This window comes from Culex quinquefasciatus, chromosome 2, assembly GCF_015732765.1.
Source record: "Culex quinquefasciatus strain JHB chromosome 2, VPISU_Cqui_1.0_pri_paternal, whole genome shotgun sequence".
Lineage (NCBI taxonomy): Eukaryota > Metazoa > Arthropoda > Insecta > Diptera > Culicidae > Culex > Culex quinquefasciatus.
Genome location: NC_051862.1, coordinates 34,085,824 through 34,105,633, shown reverse-complemented (window position 1 = coordinate 34,105,633; position 19,810 = coordinate 34,085,824). Strand labels below are relative to the sequence as shown.

At 36.1% G+C, this 19,810-nt stretch overlaps 1 protein-coding gene across 3 annotated transcripts in view; it reads left to right on the top strand.

The window, feature by feature from the left end:
• The first annotated feature begins 782 nt into the window (after positions 1–782).
• The window catches only part of LOC6045038 (glutenin, high molecular weight subunit PW212), a 51,651-nt gene continuing 32,623 nt past the window's right edge, over positions 783–19,810 (top strand). For all 3 annotated transcript variants that reach the window (XM_038253238.1, XM_038253237.1, XM_038253236.1), the window contains exon 1: positions 783–1,525. In XM_038253238.1, coding sequence (XP_038109166.1) covers positions 1,496–1,525 — 30 coding nt within the window. In that variant the 5' untranslated portion in view covers positions 783–1,495. The remainder of the gene's footprint in view (positions 1,526–19,810) is intronic.

Below are 19,810 nucleotides of genomic sequence, written 5' to 3'. Positions count from 1 at the left end.
AATCATATAATGATAAAAAAAGAGGAATTAAAATCAGAGAGTTTTGCTAGCAACTAAACATTTTGTATCAAACCTTATTATTTTAAAAGAGCAGTTTGATAAAATTAGAAACTTAGAATTAAAATTTCCGAAATTCTTTGACCTTGAAAAGATTTTTCAGATTTTTTTCGACTTTACCTGCCCAAACAAAATCTCATAAAATTCTAGGGGTTTCATTATTTTTCCAGAATTCAACATTTACGAATCAGAAGATTTTTACCCCTGGAGAATGGAATAATGGTTTGCATAGTTTGGATAAATTAAGTTTAGTCATACCTTCTCAATAATTTATTACTTTGAGATAAAAAGTAATGGAGGATTCTTGTATGTTTTACTCAATCTAATAAGTTCTTTGAGCTTCAAATAAGGACCTTCAAGGAGCACTAAGTTAGAAGAAGAACCCGATCCAGAATGAATCACACCTCCAATCCAGGACTCCTTTTTATACCCGGCGTCGCTGCACCGCATCGATCAAAGTTCGTTGATTCCTGGACGAGCAGCTGATCGTGCTCAGTATGCAAACTCTCTCTCTCGGAGACTCTGATTTTCTCTGAGCAAGTTCCACCGCAAAACCCACGTGCTCGAGGAACTCACCGTTAACACAACACCGCTGCATCCAAGATCGGAGAGCAATCTCAACATCAACGGGCTGCTGATTTGCGCGTGAGAGACCTCCGTGATCATCATCCGAGCGCGCGCGCGGGTTCGTTGAATTGCCGCATTTAAGGTAAGGTTTTCGCCAATTCTCGGGTCAGTTAGTTAGAGACGGTCGCCCGGTGAAGATCTTAAAGCGGTTCCAGGGTTCTAGCGGAGGACCTGTGAAAGTGAAACAGAGAGTGGTGGGACTGCAGATTGTGTGTGCGTGTGAGTGGAAAGTGTTTTCCCCGGGAAGGTGTTCCCGAAGGACTTTGTCTAATTTGAAGGACAAAGATCGCGTTCGCTAGAAGTTTAGAAGCCGGATCTACGGAAATCCTCCGATAGTCTGGATCGTATCGATGGGAACTTGTGGGCGCCGTGCCTCATCATCGGCAGTGCAGCAGCGGATTCGTCTATGAAGAACCGACTGAAGTTTACCCTTTCCATTGACGCCTGAACACCCTGAACACACGTCGTAGAGAATCGCAAATCGCGCACAGTTCATCGCATCACATTCCATTAATATAATATTTATTTATACTGTTTATTTATTCGTCTAACGTTCGCGCGCAACGCTTGATCCGTGTACTACCGTACCCCTAAGTTGCGTTCTAAGTCGCGGTCGTAGAACGTCAAGATCTCATGACGTACGGTGGTGTCGCGCCGCGGAAAAGTGTTAATGAATAGCTGAGCACACAATACACGCGCTAGAGCTAGGTGGAAAAACTCATCAACTCGCGGAAAAACTATTACAAGAAGTAATCATCATTAGCGGCGAGCATAAGTCACCCCTCTAGTACTACACAATTGTCGCAGAGCGATGGGAAATCTACGGCTGGCGGTGCTAGCGGTAAGTAGAAATGCTAATCGAGAGAGTGGCGGGTGCGAGTCGGTGGTGGCACCTGAACTTGAATGACAGATTGTGTTCGGAAGTGATTTATTGGACAGGGTAGAAGTGGTAGTTTTTCGGGATTCTTAATGTGTTTAAGAACAGAACAGTTTATAATTTTTTAAAGCTTCTAACTATTTTTTTTATAATCTTGTAAAATGTTGAATTTTTTACCTTGGAACCAAAATTTGAAGGAAAATTAATTTTGTTTGGTAGTTTCATTATTCTCTATTCTCTAAAATAAAATACACAGTTTTGACCTTTTAGACCTTTTTGAAAATTTCTGAAATTTCATCAAATCGGTTACAGTCATAATTCAAAATTTGAAAATTTAGCAAATATTTTCTAAATCGTCAGTAGGTAAATATAGACAAAATTTGTGACAATTAGAATTTTTCTTGTAAGTAACAATTATTTGAGGCTCTATCTCAGCAACAAATTGTTAGATTTTCAAAGCCCAAACGGTTAGGAAAATTTTGCAGCACTTCAAAAAATTATTTTTTATGGTGTCGTCTTCTGGGGTGAATCGGGACTACAGTCTGAATAGGGACAGCAGGTTTAAAAGCACTTAATAGCTTGAAATTTGGATATCGATGCACCATTTTTGTTAATCTGTGACCAATATCCAAATATTGGGCAGTAACAAGGCTAAATCAGCTGTCTACATTCCTTTATGTGTCCCGATTCATACCAGATATCTGTAGTGTTTTATTTTTACTTCCAACTTTTTTTTGACAATGTTAAGTTCGAATTAAATAACTTAAGTCTTGGTTTTTTTGTATTACTTCATGAAAATATGTTCTAAATTTTTGTTTGCTCTTCAAGATGACTTAAGTGACTCGGAAAAAATATATAAAAAAAACTAACTTAATCCACCTATAGGGTTGATACCTTCCTCACTTTTTACCAACAATGAGTAATATGAGAGGTTTGGACACATATTTCATCTAATTTTTTTAGGTACAGAAAAATAAGTACACAGATATAACTTAATTTGTCATAACTCGAGACAGGGTTGCCAGATTTTCAATTATGTGGACTCGTTGGAAAGGTCTTTTGATTACTTAACCAACGATGGGTCGGATGATGGTTCCGGACATCGTTTACATGCATTTGAGTGAGATCCGGCTTCAAAAAAGTACATAATTATCACTTAAGTGGTCATAACTCGAGACAGGGTAGCCAGATCTTCAATTATGTGGACTCGTTGAAAAGGTCTCTCGATTACCTAACCAATGATGGGTCGGATGATGGATCCGGACATCGTTTACATGCATTTAAGTGAGATCCGGCTTCAAAAAAGTACATAAATATCACTTAAGTGTTCATAACTCGAGACAGGGTTGCCAGATCTTCTATGTTGTGGACTTGTTGGAAAGGTCTTTTGATTACCTAACCAACGATGGGTTGGATGATGGATCCGGACATCGTTTACATACAAATAATTGAGATCCGGATATATGTGAAAACACATTTTTATACATAACTTTTGAACTACTTATCGAAACTTCAAACAATTCAATAGCGATTTATGGGACCCTAAACCAAGTCGAATGCAACTGGTTCGATCGAAATCGGTTCAGCCAGTGCTGAGAAAACTTGGCAAGATTTTTGAACACATACATACATACACACATACACACACAGACATTTGTTCAGTTTTCGATTCTGAGTCGATATGTAATATATGAAGGTGGGTCTTCGAGCTTTTAATAAAAAGTTCATTTTTAGAGCAGGATTATAGCCTTACCTCAGTGAGGAAGGCAAAAGGTTGAATATCTGAAATACGATTTTCTTTTTATTTTATTTTAATGTAAACAAATAATTTTGTTATGTTTCAAATCGAGTTAGGATGATGTATTTTAATAAAATGGAGTTATGATTTTGTGGAAAAAATTATCCTTAAAAAAATTAAAACAGAAAAACCTAGATTTACGATTTTCATTTGTATTCGAGGAAAAATAGTTTTGCACAACATAAAAAAATATTCAGCATTGATTTGAATATTTTTAATGTTCATAGTTGTTTTTTTGGTGTTTTAAATTTGATTCATTAATACAGTTTATTTTTAATGGACCATCCATAAACTACGTGGACAATTTTTTGAATACTCAGAAACCCTTTCCCCCCCTCGTGGAAAATTTCCATACAAAACAAATGATTTTTTATGGAGCGTAGATAACACAACTCGACATTTTTGAAGTTGATGTCAGTAAACGCCTCAGTTAAGGATTTGGGTTCCCTGAACACGATCCAATCAACAGAATTGAATTTTAGTGAATTCCCTGCAAATAAATAAAATTGTAGATTTGGTTTGGTTCCTTCATGTAACCAACCATGTGCACACCCTTATTTTTGCTACCCCCATGGATAAACATGGGTGCGGATGGTCGCTTAAGATAATTCCATAGAATTTGTACCCAAATTTAAAATTTTGTTTATTGCCAGGGAATCCACTAAAATTCAATTCTGTCGATTGGAGAGTGTGCAGGGAGCCCACATCTATCATACCTTGACGAAACTGAGGCGTTTACTGACATCAGCTTCAAAAAATGACGAGTTGTGTAATCGCTGTCCTCGCTCCCCCCCCTAAGGTGTCCACGTGGTTTATGGATGGTCCCTATATTCATATGTAAATCTGTTTCTTGAAGAGAGTTTTCCTTATCGACTTGGTGTCTTCGGCAAATAAGTGGGAAAAGCAGGCTTTTTTTTATTGAGGTTTTTTTCACATAAACTCGATTTTGACTCACTTTTATTTCATTTTTTAATATGTTATATTGGACAAAAAGTTCAAGCTTTTAAGTTATGATTTTTTGAAGAAAAAAAAGAATTTTGGAAAGAATCTAAAATTTTCCAAAAAAAGGTTAAAAAACCCAAATAATTGAGTTTGGAATCGAAAAGTACTTTTGTATTTTTTGATAAAATGAACCGTTTTCGAGGTAAAGCCATTTTAAAGTTACAGTTTTTTGTAAAAAAATAATTTTAGAAATTTTATTTTTTTTGGTGATCGGCTCTGTGGCTTAATGGTTGCGGCTTCTGCCTCGAAAGCAGAAGGTTCAGGGATCAATTCCCGGTCGGTTCCCTTGAAATTTGGGATCAGAAATTGAACTTAGAATATGAACAAAAAAGCCTTTAAGAATCAGGTGGGAATCGAACTCACACCTTTGGATTGATGGTCTGGAACGCTAACCAGTCGGCCATCATGGAGTTAATGCTCTAGAACTGAAATGATCCGTAGTAGCGAAATAATGTCATAAGGTATAACATATCCAAACCATTTTATAAATACTAACACCGTCTTAAAACAGCCCAGTGCCATCTACTATACTCATGAACTGGACGAGGGAGTCGGGGATTGCCTGGCCCTAGTCATCTGCATTACCGATCTATGTCTGTACAATTTCAGAAGAAATCGTTAGCCAGAGAAAGGTATTCGCTTCAAACGATCTAGAGACCTATGGTGGTTACTAACCGAACCGTCTCAGTTGAAATATACTGTGGTCATGGCCAACTCCTGCCAAGACGGGAAAAAATAGTGTAAATTTTTGTCCATCTCGGGTTGAATTATATATGATTGCTAAGATGTAGTCATGCCAAAAAATTAAAGTAACGATTTATTTTCGAGCCTTTGACGTTGCCGAAAATGCTGCCACCGAGTTTATAATGATTAAGAAAATTCCCTAACATTTCGTCTAAGTCATTGAAGGTTGAACCGCGCGCTAGTTGTTGAGATACAACTGAGACAAAAAAACAAACCTGAAAATTGTTTCCAAAGTCTCACCCAAATAGCAATATTTCAGCAACTGATAGTTTGCAATAAAAAAAAATTAAATATGTAATTGTAAAATTTTCTGATCCTTTCGATTTTCAAGACTAACATTTTAAAAGAGCCTAATAATAGATATAAATATTAAAACAGTTTTAAAATTATTTCTTAAATTTAGTTCGAGGCACACGCACTTTTAGCTTGAATCAAATTTCGTTCAACGCTCTTGAACATTTTCTCGTAACATTTATCTTCTCCCCGACTTCACCCCTGACTCATTGATGAAACTGACCGCTTGTTCCGGCCATAGCCGTGCCATGTCCGACGCAGTGAGCCGGGGGCACATTATGGAGATCGCTTATCGTTTACAACTTCACGCGCCCCGCCCATCTCTCCTACACACTGTCTACATCACTTAATAAGCAAAGTACCGGTACTTCTCTGGCGTTGCCTCCGATTAGTTACCTCTGAGAGCTTGACAAGCCGACTCGCCGATTTCGATGACACACGGCGGCGCATGGCATTTCGTCGTTGACCCTTCCGTCATGATCCAGCTGGTGCTGTTGAGCTGGTCTCAAGAAGCGGACAGGTTCTCATCGTATTATCGTCAGCTGGGTCATTATCACGGTGGTTCACACACATAGGCAGATGTAGCGTCGTCGATATTGTTGTTGCTGGCCGATGTTGGACAAGTATCGCCACTTTGCTTTGACTATAGTTTACGGGCCGAGCCGGCCCGGTAGGCAGGTTCGTCGCTTGTGTTTGTTTACTGTTGACTTTTATCGGCAATGTTTTGATGGGCGCGAGCGCGCGTTCGCTGATCATAAGTCGCGCGTGGAGGTCACGCGAGTTGTTGTTGTTGTTGTATGTTTATGTGAGCTGTTTGGATGTTGTTGGACGCTGTGTTTGGGGTGGTTTTCAGTGGTAGCTTGGAAAAATATTTTGTTTGTTGTTGTTCTACTTGTTTTGAATGTAGCTCATGAAACTAGGGGTTGGACTGCAGCACTGGTCAGAGGATGTTTAATTTTTCAAGCAATAGATGGAAAAATAATAGCTAGAAATCAATCACACTTTGTTGCACAACAATCAAAAACTCTGCCATTTTTCGTTATTCAACTGTAAAAAATGTTGGTAAATCTCTGCCAACTCACACGAAATCGGGAAAAGTTGCCCCGACCCCTCTTCGATTTGCGTGAAACTTTGTCCTAAGGGGTAACTTTTGTCCTTGATCACGAATCCGAGGTCCGTTTTTTGATATCTTGTGACGGAGGGGCGGTGCGACCCCTTCCATTTTTGAACATGCGAAAAAAGAGGTGTTTTTCAATAATTTGCAGCCTGAAACGGTGATGAGAAAGAAATTTGGTGTCAAAGGGACTTTTACGTAAAATTAGACGCTCGATTTGATGGCGTACTCAGAATTCCGAAAAAAACGTATTTTTCATCGAAAAAAAAACACTAAAAAAGTTTTAAAAACTCTTCCATTTTCCGTTACTTGAATCTAAATTTTTTTGGAACATGTCATTTTAAAAGAAATTTAATGTACTTTTCGAATCTACATTGACCTAGAAGAGCAATTCTCTACGAAATCGGTCTTTTTTCTTCAATTTTAATTTTTGTATTTTTTAATCCGACTGAAACTTATTTGGTGCCTTCGGTATGCCCAAAGAAGCCATTTTGCATCATTAGATTCTCCATATAATTTTCCATACAAATTTGGCAGCTGTCCAACAAAAATGATGTATGAAAATTCAAAAATCTGTATCTTTTGAAGGAATTTTTTGATCGATTTGATGTCTTCGGCAAAGTTGTAGGTATGGTTACGGACTACACTGGAAAAAATGAGACACGGTAAAAAAATGGTGATTTTTTTATTTAACTTTCTATCACTAAAACTTGATTTGCAAAAAAAAACTGTTTTTAATTGTTTTTATTTTTTGATATGTTTTCGAGGACATCAAATGCTAACTTTTCAGAAACTTTCAGGATGGGCAAAAAATCGTTGACCGAGTTATGAATTTTTAAACCAATACTGATTTTTTCAAAAAATCGAAATTCTGGTCGCAAAAAATTTTCAACTTCATTTTTCGATGTAAAATCAAATTTGCAATCAAAAAGTACAAAAGTGAAATTCTGATAAAGTGCACCGTTTTCAAGTTAAATCCATATTTAGGTGACTTTTTTTAAAATAGTCGCAGTTTTTCATTTTTTAAAATTAGTGCACATGTTTGCCCACTTTAAAAAAAAATATTTTTGAAAAGCTGAGAAAATTCTCTATATTTTGCTTCTCCGGACTTTGTTGATACGACCCGTAGTTGCTGAGATATTGCAATGCAAAGGTTTAAAAACAGGAAAATTGATGTTTTCTAAGTCTCACCCAAACAGCCCACCATTTTTTAATGTCGATATCTCAGCAACTAATGTTCCGATTTTCAATGTTAAAATATGAAAAATTTGTTAAATTTTCCGATCTTTTCGAAAACAATATTTTCATAATTCTTAAACCAAGACTAACATTTTAAAAGGGCGTAATATTGAATGTTTGGCCCTTTTGAAATGTTAGTCTTGATTTGAAAATTTTGGAAATATTGATTTCGAAAAGATCGGAAAATTTCACAAATGTTTTATATTTTAACATTAAAAATCGGACCACTAGTTGCTGAGATATCGACAATGAAAAATGGTGGGCTGTTTGGATGAGACTTAGAAAACATCAATTTTCCTGTTTTTAAACCTTTGCATGGCAATATCTCAGCAACTAACAACTAACAGCAACGTATTAACAAAGTCCGAAGAAGCAAAATATAGAGAATTTTCTCAGCTTTTCAAAAATATTTTTTTCAAAAGTGAGCAAACATGTGCACTTATTTAAAAAAATTAAAAACTGCGACTTTTTTCAAAAAAGTCACTTAAATATGGATTTAACTTGAAAACGGTGCACTTTATCAAAATTTCACTAAAGTACTTTTTGATTGCAAATTTGATTTTACATCGAAAAATGAACACATATTTTATTGGAAAATAAATACATGAAAGTATTTAATAACTGATAAACAATTGTTAAAAAAATGTCCAGACAAATAATAGTGATATTATGAAAATTTACTATTTATCATCTAAGATATATTTTTTTTCGTAAAAACGATAATTTTTTTAGTAAAATATTATTGTTAATTCTTAAAAATGGAAGAAACCTTTCAAATATATTTTAATCTGATGTATCTAAGTGATAACAGTTCAATTGTTAGCAAATTAACTTGTTGTTTCATGCATTGTTCCTCTTGCCCCAACGGGTTGTTCGTCTTGCCCCACTAGTTGAGTAAAACGTACGGAAAATCAAAAATTTTAAAATCATTTTTTTACATTAAAAAAAACAGGATTTTTTGAAAACTTGTTCCAACAAAGTCTTAGTCAAGACCTAGAATAAGATGATTATAATAAAATCCGACAGATTTTTTAATTTTTTAATGGGTTATAACGTGCATTTCCTTAGCTTGTTACACTTGCCTCACTTTCCCCTATTGATTAAAAAATTTATAACCCGGTCAATGATTTTTTACACAACCTGGAAATTTCTGAAAGTTGGCATTTTATGTTCTCTAAAACATATAAAAAAAAAGTTGTAGAGCAGACAATTACAAAAAATTTTATTTATAAAAAAAAGTGGTTTGCTTATAAACATCACAAGTTATCGTGATTTTACGCAAAAAAGTTTTGAAAATGTTTGTCGTCGTTGATCATGGCCGTTCTTGGTCACCCGCGACCAGTGTTGCGTTCCGCACGCGCTCACGCGCTCGTGAGCGCTCACTTTTCGCTCATTCGTGAGGAGGAGCGCTGCGCGAGCTAGCTCACGTTTGCCCGCGCTCACGTTTGCTCCGATTTTTTCAGCGTTCATATTTCGCTCACGGAGCGCTCATTTTGGACGTGTCGCTAATCATTTAACGCTTTTGAAAAAGTTTTTTTTTTTTCAATTCTTTATGGATTTTTTGCTTAAGGTGCAGTAGGGCTGTGGAATTATGACTTTGTGAACAAATGTTATGATAAATGAATTGGAATAGCTTATTTTCATCAACCATGTTTTAAATAAAATGTTTGATTCGCTAGGGGCAAATCATCTTTTAGGCATACAATTAAATTTATAAATATTTCAGAATTTAAAGGCCTTATTGTAGCAGAGAGGTGCAGGGAAGGGGTATAGACGCCTAAATAAAAGGGCCTGTAAACCTTAGAAAAACTTACAAAACAATTAATTGATTCAAGAAGATCAATGCTTTGGTAAGTTCGATTCAATGTTAAATGCTTGGTTGATTAAAATATTACATTAAACTGTTTTATGTACCTAATCAGTGTTTTGACTACATTTCCAGATTGCGGGTCAGAATAAGCTACCATTAAAAAAAGTTTTTCCAATTATTAAATCTTTCAGCGATTCAGTGATTAGAAACGGCGGATCATTTTTAAAAGGTTTGTCTTTATTTGGCAAACATTTTAGAAAATAGGGTAACATTTTAGAAACAGTTCTATTTTTAAATATAAGCCTCAAAATTGCTAAGGGTTTAAATAACCCTTTTGACTCAAATCAAATAAATTAACAATATTTTTCACCACGTATAGGGTGGCTCTTCTTCCAGAAAAAGGATTTTGTTCAACACTTCCGCAACCAAACCTAATGAAAAATTTACATAAATTGTCAATATTTTAAAATAAAATATACATAAATTGACAAAAAAATGTACATAGCAGCAATACAATATGGTCCAATATGGATTTGATTTGTGAACAAACAGTGCATCTCTTCACGTCAATGAAGGTTTACATTATGAATTTAGTTTCTTGTTCCTTGTTCAAAAATGTCTCGATTTTAAATAGAACGTATATTTCCGTTCGCTGACCCAATCCATTTCATTGCTTACTTTTGTTTGTTCGACCACTTTCTTATTTGTTTTTGCTGCCTGTGCTGGGATAGTTCTGGAAACTTCGTTTCAAACAGGCAGAAAAAAACAACTACCTACTTTGGCTCACCAGCTCACGTGAGCGCAAAACGCTCCGGTGAGCGTGAGCGAGCACGAGCTACCTGATAAAAACTCACGCTCCAGCTGGAGCGAGCAAGCCTTCCGTGAGCGCTCGCTCATTCGCAACCCTGCCCGCGACAGACACGGACGACGAAACAAAGAGAAACGCATAGAGTAACTTTTTCAAAACTTTTTTTCGTAAAATTGCGATAACTCGTGATGTTAATAAGCAAACTCCTTATGTTTACATATCAAAATTTTTGTAATTGTCTGCTCTACAATTTTGTAGAACATTGTTACACTCTAAAAAATAACCCTGCAAAGTTAGAAAAACACGAAATTTTAAAAAGAAAAATTTTGTTCTAAATGAAAAAAATGGCCCTTCTAGGTTAATGTAGATTCGAAAACAACATTTCCAATAAAATGACATGTTCCAAAATTTTTTACAGTCGAGTAACGGAAAATGTACTTTAATAAAAGTGGTCATTAATAAATGTTTGGATGGAGGCAGAAACTAAGTTCAAAAAATATTTGCAGCAATTTTAGCATTGTTTTTGAATAATTCAATTGTTAAAATTAACATTTTTTAAAAATAGCATCAATTTTGTTTATAAACAATAGACGCATCAACTGATGTTTCATTTGCAAACTTCGATCAGCCAAAAATCACCATGACGCGTTAGTGGTATTAGTAGCAGTTCCATACGCCACCATCTATCAACACTTTGGTTATCTTCGTCATCGACTTCGATTGGATCTCCTCTACACCAATGCATGCGCTGCTGGTTAGTTTAGTATGTTGGTCTTTTCTTCGCGGGCCAATTATGCAATCGGTTTTGAGTTTTTTTTTCGGCTTTCGTCTTTCGTGCAGACGGGCTTTGTTTGCCCGTGAAACGATTAGTCGGTTGGTTGGAAACGGGTCGATCGCGATTTTCGGCGCGTTCCGAGGTTCGATCGACCGGTTCGGTGAAGATCGTGAAGATTCGTACGGAGGTCAACAGGTCGCGGAATGACATTCATCGATAGCGGTATACTCATGATATGCGGGAACCGGAATGGTGATGGATGGATCTCGCTGCAGAGAGTTTTCAACTCTAATTGGTTTGAAAACTTTGGTTAAGGTTTTAACATTCAATCAGGATATACAATACTTGTGCCAAATTTGGCGCGGCAGACGGCACCAGAGGTCAAGAATCTGGAACCTTCACAAAAAAATGAAGACCGGACTGTGTCTGCCTAATTAAGATCACGACACGTTTAGTTCAACGAACGATCTTGTTCCAACGCACTCTCGCTGTCGAAAGGGTAACAGACGCCACTTTAGAACGGAAACAAATCGGTTTCGGACGCTCCTCGAACGCGCTTGAGTCATCCTTGCCAAACCACTCGTAAAACCCGAATCTAAATTAGAGTGGGATGCTGATGTGGTCCTACGTGCCGCGACCATCTTTTCAAGTGGGACGTCACTACCACACAACCAGCGGAAGAACATCACTCTTTTTGTTGACTTTACCTTCGTACATTAAGTCTTGAAGCAATTTGCTCAAACACGAGCAGAATACACAATGCCACAGACAAGTAGATTCGAAAAGCTGAGATAGGCATGCGAGAAGTTCAAGTGCTAGCCGATAGAGGCGCTAGCGTCAGCTGTCACTTTTGAATTTCCTTTGTTCAACTGTGTTGTTGGGAAGATCTAACCTCAAACGCAAACGATGTAACGCTTTGTACTGACAATGTTGGCACGAATGCAGCATAGAACACGTGTTCCGACGTGTTGACTTTCGAGGAGTTTCCCTGCACTGATGTTTGGCAGTACAGCACACAGCTCAGCACCACTTTGCGGGCCGGGGTCTCGTGCCGTGGCTCTCGATGGGCTATCCTTCACATTTATCTGTATCACGATGCTTCATCACTTAGTAGAGCCGGCTTTGCTCTCAACGCACAGCTTGGGTGCGATGATTCTCCATGATGTTGATGATGTGTAAACAATGTTATAAAGTCAACTGCGTTTTGCTGCTTGAAAATGTATTGTTTGTTGGAAACTGGATTCAAAAACTGCTGAATTTACCAAAGTTAATGAAAATACGTAGAAATTTTAATGTTTACTCTCTGTACATACTAAACACATCCACTTACACACATTACCTCATTCATACACACCATCGACTAATCCGAACGGCGAACAGTAAATTTGCAACGGATTTGGCATCAGCCTTAACGTTTTCCTCCTCAACCAATCGATACAGTCCATAATTTGGTTTGGCAGATAAATGGTGATTGATACCGTGGTGTTGACGAAGGGTAGGAGGGAGAGGGAGGTCCAGGGGGGAGGGGGGGGGGTTAATCTAATCAACGAAATGTTAACCAAGTCGAGAGCCAGTCAGTGTGTTGAGGTGGAAACTCAAGCAATTTTGAATGTGTTGGTTGTAACGATTCGAGTAGATACCTGATAATTTTATTTAGAAATGCAAAAAAAAAAATGCATTTCTAAATAATGGATTGAATTTCTGAGTTGAAATATTTTTATATCTTGAAACTAAATTTAACGAAATATCAGCTTACAATTTGATTTCACTCAACTGAATGAACCACATTAAACATGTGAAACTTCCGGTTTCATTAAAAGACCTTGATCCAATGATATGTACTAAATTTGTAGTACACGCTTGCTTGATGAACACTACATACACCGTTCATCTGCTAAAAGTCGTGACGAATCTCGCCTCGCTACTGCTAGTACCAGGTCGTCTTCCGTAATTGGCTACCGGTATGCAAAACATCGATTCCTAATGAAATAATTTGAAGACACAGAGAGACCCTAGTGTGTGGTCGCGATGCCTTCCAGCAAGTTTCGGATTCTTCCTTGAACTTGAAATGTATCAAAATTCCGCACTTATTTTATTTATATGCATAATTTATTAGAATGTGCCACAAAGTAATCTTACTCTTCGAACGGCTGCCGTCAATGAAGGCAAAAAAAAGTTTCGAATCTGAATTGGCCATTGAGAATAATTCATTCGACCTTTTTTTATTGCCATTTACCTAATAGTTAATTTATCGAGTCAAGCAGCGCACCGAGGCTGGGAAGTTTCGCTCTAGCCGGATTTGCTAAAGTCTGCAGGTATTAACTTCACATTTTGTTTCCCTCAAGAAACACAAACCCATTGATTCTGGCAACCTTGATTTTAATCAAAAATGCAATTAATCTGCGAACATTTGTGGCATTTGATAGTGAGTTTCGTTTATCTAACCATTTCAACCGAATTTTGCTTGGTGGGAAATAAACCAGAGCAAACGCTTCAAATGAAGACAGACCCGAGTAGCACTCGACAGAAGTGAGACGACAAACACTAATTAGTGCTCTTGAGGAGGGCACCCTCTCGGACAAGTGGGCGGGGGTGGTTCGGACAAGTACTTGGGTCGTCTAGAGTCAATTATAGCGCTCGATGGCTGCCGGGTAAATCACCTGGCAGAACGGAACTATTCGCGTTGAACCGTGATAGAGCGCAAACTAGGCATTGGAAGATGGAGATTGAATGGCTGACTGGAAAAAATACAGTGGTGTAGAGATTTTTGGAAATCAAACACTGATGATCGATTCTTAAAAAAAAGAATCTCCAGTACCAGATTTTGTACCATCCTTAACTCAAGCTCAAACATTTCGCAAAGTAGAAAAAAGGCAATTAAAAACATATTTATTTATTTATTTGTTTATTTATTTATTTGTTTATTTATGACACAAAATTGTTCAGAAAATTTTGAATTTCCCTCCTAAAATCTTTTTTTTTATGGGATTCATTTTCTGTTAGTAAATTATGATTTTTTGGAAGTTCTTATGCAAATGCAATTTTTTAAAAAAATTTTTGTCCCCCTCTTCAAAATTTTCCTAAAAACTCAGGCGGCAAATGCCAAAATTTTATTCGAAAAAACTTGTAAAATCGATTGAAAACTATTAATAAGAAATTGTTATCGTTTATTTATGCATTTTTAATCAAGTAATAGAAAAGCAAAGAAAAATAGTAAGATGTTTCAAAAACCTAGCCTAACATATGAAAAGGTCGTATGAAACATTACAATGGCGTTTTGACGGTGTGTGGACCAAAGATCCTATGTCTGGAAATATTTTTATCGGATTCCTCGGACATTTTTACGTAACATACTAAAAAATGGGAAGAGTTCATGAACAGGATTCCGAGATATGATGCGCGCAAAATTGTAAAAATGACGAAATCGGCAAAAAAAAAAACTTTTTTCATTAAAACTGCGATAACTTTAAAATGTTTAAGTCTAGGTAGGTTGTTTAAACCTTTAACTATTTTTCCTTAAAAGACCAACTTAAACCTTTCACTTGCGACAGTTGAAATCGGCGGGGAGTTATAATTTTTTGAAAAATGTAGTTTTTGCGAAAATCGACGAAAATTGCCATTTTTTTAACCACCCTAGAAAAGTGTAGGTCTGGTCACCCTAACGGCCGAACAAAAAAAGGTCTAATAATTTCGGCCTAAGCCGACTCGGTCCTAACCAGGTCCCAGTACCGAAAAGGACCTAAAAAAATAATTTTATGAGAAAAAAAATCGGCCTAGGAACCCACAAGATAATTTTGAGCCTGATTCGAGCAGTTTTGTTTTTTTTCCATGCTGTTTTCGTGGGAAATTACTGAATTACACTCTAAAAAACTTTTTTTTTATTCGACGTATCACACAAATAAATGGTTGTTCAAAAAACCATTTTTGAAAAATATATTTTATTGATGTATAAATTTAATAAAAAAATATTTTTTTTGAGTTTAAAAAATGACAAAAAATGCCATCTTTTGAGCTACCGCCATCAGTGGTGACTTTGGGTCTGGGGGGTGAAATTGGGTCATGCAAATTTCAGCATTTTTGTATGACTCAAAATCACCCCCTAAACCCAATGTCACTCTTGATGACGTATGGTAGAAGTCCGTCCAAAATTCATTTGGAAGTGTTGCCAATATGAAAAAAGCATGATCATTATCGAAATCATCGAAAATATTTTGACGTTATTTCAAGATTTAAAATCAAATTTGCAAAGTAATTTACATTAGTTTGGTCTTGATTGGTCTTGGTCATGACTTTTAAAGACACACTGAAGAAAATGAGTTCGCGTAAACGTGAACAGAGTTCATGCCACCGAGCATGAACTCTGTTCACGTTTACGTGAACTCATTTTTTTGAGTGTAAAAAAGTCAAGTAATTATCAAATACATTTTTTTGTTGATATAACTCAAAATCGAAGCACGACATCGGAATTTATAAATTATTAAAGTATTTTTCGATTAAAATTAGATTTTTCATTTGAATATACTATTTCCATATCTTTTTAAATCCATGATTTGTAAAAAAAAATGGCACCACTGCCATTTTTTTTATTTGGCACATAAAACATATCTTGAAATTAGATTTTTCAAAAAGTATAATTTTGTTCAATCCATTTTTTTAGTATTTATTGTTTATTCGAATTTAACAAAGTGTTTATTTTTTATAGTGTAACTTTTTTTCTGAGAAGGACTTCAATATCTACAAATTAAAACTTATCCAAAAACACCAAATCGATCAGAAAATCTTTTCTCAAGATACAAGATTTTTTAATAATTCAAAAGCCTTTTTGTATGGACTGCTGCCATAATGGTATGATAGGTTGTTTGGACAAAAGATGATACAAAATGACTTGTTTGTTCATAGAAACAGTACTCGAAAGTTTCATCCAATAAAAAAAAACATTTTCCGAAGCCTCAGAAAATTGTTTATTTGTAAGAAAAAAGATATTGTGATTTTTTTTATTTTAACAAAGTGTATCAGAAGAAACTGCTGATTTTTTCGACGCCACTGGCGCAGTTGTAAGGCATTGTTCTTGCTCAGAACTACAGACTCGCCATCTTTTCCGCTTCCAATGCGTTGGCGTGTGAAAAGCGTTTCACCAGCTCCGGACAGGCGCGCTCGCTGAGTACGGGGTTGCTGGCGAATATTAGCTATTAATTACAGCTAATTAAATCAACCATTTGAATAATTTTCAATAAAGCCAAGCTCGTTTGTCAGCCGTCGTCGTTTGTCGCCGTCGTCGTTTGACGGAAGCTAATTTTCAGCCCAGATTCACACGGCAAGACAAACCCCCTCTCAGAAGCCGTCGTTGTCTCGGGAAAATTCGAACTCTATTGATGTCATTCTTGAAACTGAGCAGAATTTTCTCGGAAAAGTGTGTGTGTGTGTGTGTGTGGATTGACAAAAGGCTTTTGTGCTGGTGAAAATCGTGCGCGTGGGTGGTATAATCGCGAACCTGCAGACATTTTTGCTGCTAATGAGCTTTTGGTGTGTTTCTTTTGGGTAGCTAGAATTACTTGGAATTCTAGCTTAATTTGCAGTTGTTAAACAACATTTCCGTGATGCCTTCTGATTGTGAACTGTTAATTGCTGTTAAACAAGCAGCGTTGAGTTGCTTTTGGGTTCAGGTTTAGAATCTATGTTTATAGCGACTTTAAGATTTGTACAATTCTTCTGTGATTAAGAAGAACCTTCATCTAAATTATGTTTCATATTTATTTATGGGAATCAACCTAAATATAGATTGCGTGATAAAATTACAGTCCTTGGTTAAATGTCATCTGTTCTAACTCCAAATAACCACCATCAGCTAGCCATATTTATCTAACTTATCCCCCAACGTGGCATTGACAGCTCATCGCACTGGTTGCATTTTCTGCTCAATAAATCTCAATTAACTCTGACCTGGCCAGCACGGTCCAGTCCAAAACACCGTACCATAAATCACGGAAAATTCACTCACGCCCACCCTGCACTTCGTAGAATCGAGTAACCAGCAAGAATTTATCTCAGCTGGTTTTTGGCAGATGACAAAATTATTACATAATCTAGTCTGTGATTTTTTTTTGGGTTCGCACATCTTTTCCCCGTAAACGCCGTTCAATATTTGAACTCAATCGCTCAACAAAGTTCAACCTTCGCTCCGCGGAGTATGATTGTATGCTGGTTGGTTCGTTGGTGATTGGGAATGTTTACGGCAAAGTTGAAATCGATGTCAACTGATTCATGGGTTTTGGAAGTGGATAGGCTTTTCGGGCAGGGATGTTCTGTTTGAAATGTGGAATGCAAATATGAATGTTTTTTGAACTGTTGTTCAAAACTCACAAATGATCCAGACTTTTTTTTTATTTAAATTTCAAGAGGTCTTTTCTTATGACCAAAGAAGCAATTTTGTGTCACTGAAACATCCATACAAGGCTCCATACAATTTTGGCAGCTGCCCATACAAAATTGGTACGTAAATAGTCTGATATCTGTAACTTCTGAAAGAATTTTCTGATCACTATGGTGTCTTCGGCAAAGTTGTAAGTCGATACCTACAACTTTGAAGAAGACATGAGGACTATGCAGGAAAATAATTTACGCGGAGTTTTTTTTACGATTTTTGAATTACCTTTTTCTTTTACAAAAAATCAATTTCTTAAAATCCGCATGTATAGAAATTTTCAAATTAACTTTTTCTCACAAAAAACAATTTCCCAAAATGAATGTGTTGAAATTTTTAAACTATTCGAAAAAAATAATTTAAACGTTTTGGAATCAAGACTTACATTTAAAAGGAACCAGCAATTCAATATTACGCCCATTTGAATGCTAGTCATGATTCCAAAATTTTCAAAATATTTTTTTCGAGTAGTTCATAAAATTTCACAAATGTTGAAAATTAAACCTTTAGAAATTGTGAAAAATTTGAAACATAAAAAAACTAAAATTGTCTTGTGTCTTTTAATTTTATTTGCTGTATTTCAGCAACCAGATGTCCAATCTTCAATGTCTCTTATGCGATTTGATTGGTTCAAAAATTGCGGTTTTTTGACCCCTAAAATATTTCAAATAATTTCAAATTTTTCAACAAATGGATTTTGGGAAATTGATTTCTAAATAACTGAATTGAAAAGTTTCTAAAGTGTTCAAGAGACACTGAATGGAAGCTGAAAGCTGGAACTTTTCAGCACTTGGGTAGAAAAAGAATACTTTTCTTTTGAAGAAATTTTTTGATCGATTTGGTGTCTTCGGCAAAGTAGTAGGTATGGATAAGGACTACACTGCACAGTGGGCAAAAACGGGTGAAAAAACGGATCTTTTGATGCCGTCAGTTTCTGCCTGTTAAAAGCATCAAAAATTACGAGGAATCGATAGGTGGTACTCTCATTAGCGACAAATGACGGGAAGTGTTCCATTTTACCCCATTTTGCCTTTTTTAGGGTGTTTTTCTCGAATATCTTCAACGTAGTTTGCCGCACTTCTAAAGTATCTTATTTTATGAAAAAATCACGAGAAATCGATTGGTGATACTCTCAATAGCGGCAAATGACGGCAAGGGCCCATTACTGTAGTTTCCTTCAGTTTTAAAGTATGTTATTTTACGTAGAAAATCGCGAGGAATCGATTTGTGACATTTTCATTTGCGGCAAATGACAGCATGGGCTGATTTTGCCCCAGTTACCCCATTGTATGTGTTTTTCGCCAATATCTCTAATTAACGTTGTTTTTATACTTTAAAATTATACTATTTTTAGCAAAATCACGAAAAATCGATCGGTGACACTCTCATTGGTGGCAAATGATGGCAAGAGTCCATTTTGCCCCATTTTACCCATTTCTAATGTGTTTTTCGAAAATACCTTGATATTATATTATTTCTACAGTTTCAACGTAAATTATTTTATGTAGAAAATCACGAGGAATCCATTGTTTTAGCCTGATTAAAAAATACAAAAAATGACCGAAATCTCAGAGAATTGCTCAGTTAAAAAATACGTATTCTTGGGTTATTACTTTTAGTAATAAAAAAGTCAAACAGAAAATTAGGTATTGTTTCCGTCTACCTTTTATTTAAGTTTTTATCACAACCTACATCTTTGATAGAAGTTTCACCCAAACAATGTATTAATACTTTTACCAGCCTTGTAGGTATTTCGAAATTATTGATAAGAACTTTTGTGAAAACACATTGGTTTCGAGTAATACCCCATTTCTCGGGTGAGTTTTCAAAAAGCCGTAAGAGCCACCGTGACCTCTTACACTAATTTTCGTTTTTCTCGAAAATGAGACAAAATTTTATTAATTTTTAGTTTGGGGCACTTGAAGGACGTGTAGATGAACAATCTCGAGAGTTTTTGATATTAATTTTTCATAAGTAGGTCGAATACCGATGTAAAATGGACTTTGTTTACTAATGGCATTTACGGCTTTTAGAAATTTAATCCGAGATTTGTATTTTTGCCTTCCTCACCTTACTGAGGAAAGGCAATAAAATCACTCGAAAACTGAACTTCTCAATTAGACCTCCTAGACCCACCTTCATGTATACCTATCGACTCAGAATCGAATTCTGAGCAAATGTCTGTGTGTGTGTGTGTGTGTGTAGGGATGTGGGTCTGTGCACCAAAAAAATATGCACTCGATT